This window comes from Triticum aestivum, chromosome 4B (genome assembly GCF_018294505.1).
Source record: "Triticum aestivum cultivar Chinese Spring chromosome 4B, IWGSC CS RefSeq v2.1, whole genome shotgun sequence".
Taxonomy (NCBI): domain Eukaryota; kingdom Viridiplantae; phylum Streptophyta; class Magnoliopsida; order Poales; family Poaceae; genus Triticum; species Triticum aestivum.
Window position 1 is genome coordinate 42,481,419 of NC_057804.1, and position 7,746 is coordinate 42,489,164.

General features: G+C 49.3%; 1 protein-coding gene across 1 annotated transcript; it reads right to left on the reverse strand.

The window, feature by feature from the left end:
• Nucleotides 1-2,326: 2,326 nt before the first annotated feature.
• LOC123090888 (65-kDa microtubule-associated protein 6) lies at nt 2,327-7,480 on the reverse strand. Its single transcript, XM_044512245.1, has 10 exons — nt 7,270-7,480; nt 6,964-7,170; nt 4,889-5,143; nt 4,288-4,503; nt 3,869-4,187; nt 3,554-3,705; nt 3,372-3,459; nt 3,199-3,272; nt 3,023-3,097; nt 2,327-2,915 (listed from the first exon to the last, which is right to left on the reverse strand). Exons 1-10 carry the CDS (start codon nt 7,372-7,374, stop codon nt 2,550-2,552), a joined length of 1,857 nt encoding a protein of 618 aa, XP_044368180.1. The 5' UTR covers nt 7,375-7,480; the 3' UTR covers nt 2,327-2,549.
• Nucleotides 7,481-7,746: the final 266 nt, after the last annotated feature.

The following is a 7,746-nucleotide window of genomic DNA, read 5'->3' on the forward strand; positions in this document are numbered from 1 at the left end:
AGCCATGTTGTAAAACTGGTCAAACTCAGTTGGCTCAGAGAGAATAAGAGCGAGTTGAAGGTCCTCTTTGAGGCCACCCTAAATTGGTAAATCTTACTCTTCTCATCGAGAACATCTTGCTTGGCATATCGAGCAAGCCTCTGGAACTCGGAGTTATATTCATAGACGGACATACTTCATTGCTTGAGATTTATGAACTTCTTGTGCATACCTTCAGTCATACTTGTTGGAATATGGTGAGCTCTGAAATCATAAAAGAAATCGGTCCAGCTAACCACTCGAGTCCTTGTACTGCTGACACCAATCTGTCACTTGATTCTTGAGTTGGAAAGTAGGGAACTTTACGTAGTCCTCAGGACAGACATTGCTGTTTTCGAAGTGCTTGTTGATATCGACGAGCTGATCGTAAGCATCCAGAGGCTCGGCGTAGAAGCTGAAAGTCTTGGGCTGGTTGCTGAGAAACTAGTTCAGAGTTGCGAATTGAGGTTGATTGTTGAAGTTGCCCTGACCTTGATTTCTTGAAGGCCCGATCATGACCCTGGATGCTTCCTCTTCTTGTTTCCATTTACCTCCCATTGAGCAATCATTAAGCAACCTCCTCCAAGTCATCGCCTTTGAACAAACCATCGTCATAATAATCCAAGGTCGAAGAATCCACGAAAAATCTTTCACAATTGATCTCATCTACACAATTTGTACAATCCAGGTCATCTAGACAAAACACAAGCTGTATACAAATAGAATATAGAAATTCGAACTTAAATTACCTCTAGGGATCATGTTAATGAAGAAATTGACCTCGGCGGCGGTTGAGCCTGCGAGGAAAGGCCGGAGGAGAACCATGGGGAGGGGGGGGGTATATGGGAGCAGAGGCTAACCGAGCAACCACACGGGGCTCGTGGTGGGGTAGCGGGGCAACAACCAGTGGCTGGAGCGCGGTGTGGGCGGGAGGGATCTCCCGTGGGAGGCATATTTGACGGCGATAATGTGTTGAAATAGGATGGTGACGTCCTCAACACATCATAGATTTTGTTGTTTTCTGGAGCTAGTTTAGGAAATCTGATAGACTTGTCTAATAAAGCATAAGAAGTGTGATGGAATTGGAACAACTCTATCAGAGTCAGCATACCCACGGCCTTCAAACCATGTATGGAGGGTGATACATATATTTTTGAAGGTTGTGCGTAGACACATAGTCCTCATATGCTACCTTCATTATTTTCTTCTATCTACTCCACTAGTTCAACTAGGTAATTTCCCTGCGCATTGCTGCGGGATTTTAAAGGTTACTTTTTGATAAAGTTGAATGAAGTGTTCTAAAGCAAAAAATAATAATTTAAAAAATAATTGTGTGTGAACAAAGAGTATGCATGTATCCTGGATCATTAAAGATGAAACAATTGAATTGGGTACGCATGTGCATAAAATAGTTTTAGCGGATGAGGACATGGCACATTTGATGATGTGAAGGGTTGCATGTTGAGAGAATTGAAGTTAGTGGGCATCAACTATTTAGGTATTATAGATTTGTCATTGACATCAAATAATACAACAATATTATTACAAACCACTAATTTAAATATAACAATAATCCAAATCAATAAATAATATGTATGCGACAAACAATCCAATGAAACAAATTGTTCAAGTAAAATGTAACGGATTAAAAAAAATGTAAACATAGTATTGCCTAGCTAGTTACCATTGATGCTCAATGAGATCTTCACACAAGTGATGATGGGAGGCTCAATCTCCGATCTTCCGATACGCCTCAAGAGATGCCTGGATGCGATTTGCGTGCCTGCGAGGCTTGCTAGTTGCGCTCATATGGTCATAGTCGTTGGCTTTTCAGCCTGTAAATGTGGAGGCTTGAGGATTCGATTCGAAGCAACCTCCAAATAAACATGCCGACGGAGCACGCAACGGCAATTCTGCTATACCGATCGACGATTGTTAAAGCAAAAATCGGCGCTGCTAGATGATCGGGTCGATATGACGATCTGCTAAAGTTGCTCTTAGAACTTCAAGGAGATACATAAACTCTGATGTTCGCCCCGTCAATAATAATAATAAACCTCTGATGTTGGCCGACAGCAGCACGCGCATGCGCCGTAGTGCACGCTCCACGCTACGCCGGGAGCGTGTTTGGCCCGCTCCGCGCTCGTTCGCATCGCCTTGCCGAGAGTTGCCAGCGCACTCGCTGTAGACAGCACGCTTCCAGCACTGCCGAGGTCGCCAAAGCACGTACAAAGTGCAAACGCACGCGAGTTTGCTTTGCACCGCCTCAGAGTTCAGACTCCCTGCTGCGACACCGGGCGGGCAAAAGTTGCACAATATTGTCATTTCTTCCGGTGAAAGTATTTACACACGGCCACTCCGTAAAACTCAAGAAAAAGAAGACGAATCGCGTCAACAACTTCCGGCAGCAAAACAACGACATCATTTCAAGACACACAAGATAGTACCAAATTCTTTCCTGCCGTGCTATTTCCCCTATCATTCAAGAACGAAAAAAAGTGAGAGCAGCGGCCGCGATCGGCGCGGTGAGTTCAGGACAGCGACGCCAGCGACGAAGACATGCCGCCGCCGGCCTTGGCCACGGCGACGTAGTTGAACGACAGCCGCCGCGCGCCCTGCAGGAGCTCGCCGCAGCGCCCGGCCCCGGCCGCCGACGACCGCGGCCTGTCGAGCTCGGCCGAGGAACGGCCTCCGCCGCCGCCGCCGCAGCTGGAGCCGCTGCTGCTGCTGCGCATCGACGGCGCGGAGCACGTGAGCCTGCCGGCGTCGACCCGCTTCCGGTTCATGCTGCCCGGCTCCGGCGTCCTGCTGAAGCCGCCGCCGCCGCTGCCGCTGGGCCTCTTGAGGCGCGGCATCGTCTCCTTCTCGCTGAACAGGGTGCGCAGCTTCTTCTGCTCCTGCAACACGCCATCAATTTACTTCCGGTGAGTTCAGAATCCGCATGAATTCAAGCAAGTGTCATCCAAATAGATGCTGTGAACAGCAGCAGGGATGATTTATTTACCCGGAGTCGCCTCCTCTCCTCCTCCTGCCTCAGCCTGGCTTGCTTGTGCTCTTCCAACACGGCCACTAGGCGAGCCTTGACAAGGTAATAAGAAACGCAAGCAATTCATCAGCTGCCATGCCATGGAAATTGTTACTGCGTAGTATGCTGGTGCAGTAGAGCTGAAGCTAGCTTACCCCGTCGTACAGAAAAGGCTTCTTTCTTTCGCTCTCCCATGCCAGCGTTCGACTCATCAGGTTATCAACAATAGCTGCAGAACAATGAACACTCGGTTATTTTTGCCCAAACAGTCTTCTGAATTAATAGGTGTTTAAGTTACATAAGGGATGATTAAGTAAGCTTAAATTACCTGGAATCTTCATGATGATGACCCTGGCTTTCTCGGCGCGTTTCAGGTTCATACGCGCGGTCCTGCCGGTGCTGAACCTGTTCTCATCCTGAATGAAACCAGCAGATGGGATGAGCACCCAGAGATCATCACTGTCCAATGCACCCAAATACGCATTCAAACTGTAAGATGGGGACACATACCACGTTGTGGTCGTCGAGCCATTTCTCTTCCTCGCAGGCCAGCAGCCACTTGTTGATCTTCTCCATGATGTCCTTCCTCGACTGATGCTCCTCCTTGGCCTTGGCTATCTGGTCGTCGATGCTGGCCATGAGCTCAGAAGGGTTCACAAGGCCTGATAATATATTAAGATGCAATCACCATTAGAATTCCACATCTGAAATGCATTTCGGTAACAAGTAAAGAAAAGCTCGGCGTGTCTGAATTTTTTCTTTCCCAGTAGTAAAACTGAACAAGAAGCCTGCGTCTGAAGCCTGAACTCGTGGTACTGTACGTACCGGAGTCGATGAGCGCGATGGACTTCTCGGGCACGGTGCTGGCGTCGGGCTCGACGTGCATGCTCCGGCAGATGTTCTCCAGCTCCAGCCTGCGCTTGAGCACCAGCTCCTTCATCCGGCCGGCCTTGAGCCTCGTCAGCCTCTCCACCTCCTCCTCCGTCTTCTTGATGCTCGCCATGGACAGCACGCCGGAGGACAGGAGGACCTCCTCTTTCGCGGGCTTCAGGACGGCCGCCGCCTTCTGGAAGCCCCGCCGCTCCTCTGCCGGCGAGTCCATCAGGTCCCACAGCTCCACCAGCGGCACCACGGCTTCCCGCAGCTGCAGCAAAGGTGACGCATGTGCAGCAACCATTAGCGTCACGTTGGAGCTTGGAAGCAGAGGCGAACTAATTAAGGGTGTGCTGGCATGTACTGTGTACCATGGCTGCTCGCTTGGCCTTCTCGGAGGTGAGCATGGCGACGACCTGGGAGAGCCTGGTGAGCGTGGTGTCGCTGATGCTGGTGGGCTTGCCGGGGTCGGCCTCGTGCAGGCCCGGGTGGACCTCGTTCACGATGGCGATGAAGTCCTCGCCCAGCACGTCGCACAGCGAGTGCACCTCCGTCACGTGCTCCAGGACCTTGTGCAGGCGGTCCGACTGCAAACAATTTTGCAGGAGCCGTCAGCTTGTCGCCATCATATTCAGTTCAGATATGCTGATGATTGTCATTACATATCAACATTTTATACTACTTGACAAATCATAAGCCTTGGCATGTTCTGATCTTCTGAAGATCATAAAATCGCTATAATGATTGCTAGGAAATATTGACGTGAATGGACCGATTAGCCAACTTAACAACGGCACGGATAGTTCAGGACCTGAACTGATGTCCTACTAACCAGCTGTTGATAGGTCCGTCTTAAACAAAACGAAACTTGATTGGGTATCTTGATGGAGGGCTTATTTTAAGCAATCCCTGTCGGATGTATCCATCGACGAAAAGCTGTAAAATTCTGAAGTTTCAGAACAAATTTCTTACCTTCTCTTTCTGAAGAGTGGACAGGCGTGCCCTGTACTCGCCCAGCCTCCTGATGGTGAGGTCATGGCCGTCGCCGGCCCTGGGGGAGGTGTCCTGGCCGTGGCTCCGCCCTGCGATCTCAGCGCTGATCTTCTCGATCTCCGACCGGATGTCAGAGAACTGCTTGCTCCGTTCTGCTCTCATCGCCCGCAGCTCTTCCAGCAGAGCCGTCGCCGATGACACCCGCTCGTTCAGCGACACGGTCCATTTGTTCACCTAAACAAAGATGAAGAAAGCCGTAATAGTGAGTAGAGAGTTTCAGTAAACAGGTCATGATTTCAGTGAGCAAGTTAAACAGACTCGATACAGAATCATGATTAAGTGCCTTAGAACTGCCCATACATTATTGATCCGTCGGCGAACTACGCTTTAAAAAGTGGTTTTACAAAGCTATACTTGTTCTGTGTCATTGTTCAGAAAACCGCATTGTTTTCTATGTGTATAATCAGTAATCATCCTGTCGGAGGAATTTCCATCATAGTTGCCAAGTTTCCGGTACGGTGGGAACGAGGAACGGGAACGAGGGACGAGAGTCGGTGGCTGAAAAAAATAGGATACAACGAGGGTATACATCTCTCGAACGATTTCTTTATAGCAGGGACGCGATCCAATCCGTTTCTGTATGATGAACCCGGTATGGTACCATGGATCGAGGAACGCAGTTCCTGAAGAACGACGACTCCCTGACGGTCAGCATTCCTTGTTGTTAATGGATCCCTTGCAATTAATGGATTGAAGGAAGAACGAGAAGTCCTTGAGAAAAGAAACGACGGCGTGACTAAATTATGCCTCACGTTTTGGCTGTTGGATCCTGGAACCTGAATCGAGGAGCAGGATGCGGGGACACCGAATCTTCATCGAATCGTACCGAATCCGACCTCGTTTCCGAATCCGATTCCGGATCGATGAATCGGGATCGAGGGACGGCCTACCGTTCCCTGTTTCCGGCTACTATGATTTCCATTGCCACATTTTTCTGATAACACCGAATCTATTTATTTTTCACACGCACCACCACGTGTACTACCACCAGACCAATAGGTGGGTTCTAAAAAGCTTCCAGTTTCTATTTTTATTTTTTTGCGGGGGCTTCCAGTTTCTATTTAGTGTGCTTCCGATTCAAAATCAGTGTGCAGTTGACGTGTGGGCCACAGAGTCAAATCACATGAAAAGATATAACTAGCATGTCACTATGCCACTAAAGATCTCAGTCTCGTTCTTCTGCGTAGAAATTTGAAAAGGAGGTCCAAGCGGATTGTAAAATTTCTATGATTTTTCTCTGAAATTGAGACCAAAGAAATTTTTCCTTCATTTCTTTTTTCTATTCCTATGTGTTTCCCTCACTTTACCTTTGAACCAAAGGAGGGCTTCCACCTTACTCCTATAATGCATGTTTGTGCCTCTAAAGTCTAAACTCGTTAAAAAGGTCTACTTGGTCCCAAACGAGTTTCGCTGGCTATGACTATTGCCGTGGCAAGTTGACCACTCCACGGCGCCATCCTAGTTAGCTAGGACCCACATGACAGCTACCTCCATTTCTCTCTTCATCCTAGTATCAGTTATACCTTTATTTTTTATTTTTAAACAACAATACAAAGGAGCTTGATTCTCTGAAACGATTCGTTACAAGTCTATATTTCCCTTTATGGATAGGCTGAAAAGACTGTATGTTTATGAAATATTCTTGACAATCTTAGACCGATAGAGATCAAGTTTTTTTATTTATTTTTTGAAAAGGAGGGAATCCCCAGCCTTTGCATCAATATCAATTCTAAAGCTAAAGGTTTTAAACTTCTATTAAGTTTTAGAATTCCTGCGCCTCGTGCTCGAATGGACTTCCTTCGGGTTGACTCTAAAAAGGAATGCAAAACTATATACTTTGGGTGATCATGTAAATATCATAATATTGAAAATATAACATCTTACAGTTAATGCGGGATTTTTCTTTGACTCCTCAAAGTAATAAGTACTGAAAAGGTGCAGGGAAAGGAGAAGCGGATAGCCGCCTGCCTGCCAAAGGCCCCCGAGTAAGTTACCTTGAACTGCGTGGAGTTTTCGGCGCCGAGGGCGGCGGTGAGGGCGGCGATCTCGGCCTCGCTGGCGGCGAGCGACTGGTGCAGCAGCGCGCGCTCGCCGGTGGCCTCGTCGACCTTGCGGCGGTACACCCGCGTGCACTCCGCCTCCAGCTCGTGCACCATCCGCTCCCTCTCCTCCCGGCTCTTGCCTATCTCCCCCCACAGTTGCTGCACACACACATCCACTCCACATGTCAAACCACGACACTTGAAAACTCAAAGAACAGAACAGAGTCCAGCCGGCCGGGAGAGGATCGTCGGACGCACCCTGAGCTCCGCGAGCAGGGGCGCGCAACTGCCGACCTCGGCACCGCCGCCGGACAGGGCCAGCGGCGCCATGTTGTACAGCAGCTCGGCGGCGAGCTCTCCCATGGCCGTTGCACGCGTATGCTGGCTGGCTGTTGGAGACGAGACGACGATGCAGCAGCTAGCTCGAGAGTTGGGAGAGGGTTTAAGCGTCCAGCTAGCTAGAGGTAGACGTCGCTGATTGATGGATGGGTGCGTCGGGTGGAGAGGAGGGCATATATAGCTGAAAGTGCCAGGGCCTCGGGTCGGGAGGCCGGGCCCGCTCGCAGCCTCCGCGGCTCGGTACGCGACAAGTATCGGATGGCCCCGTGTGTAACCACTGACCAGCCAGCAGCCGCGCTGATGATGATGATGATGATCGACTGACTCCGTGTAGGGCAGAGCAAAAAGGAAAGGAAATACAGCATATTGGAAGAGAAGAGGAAGCCTGGCTAATAA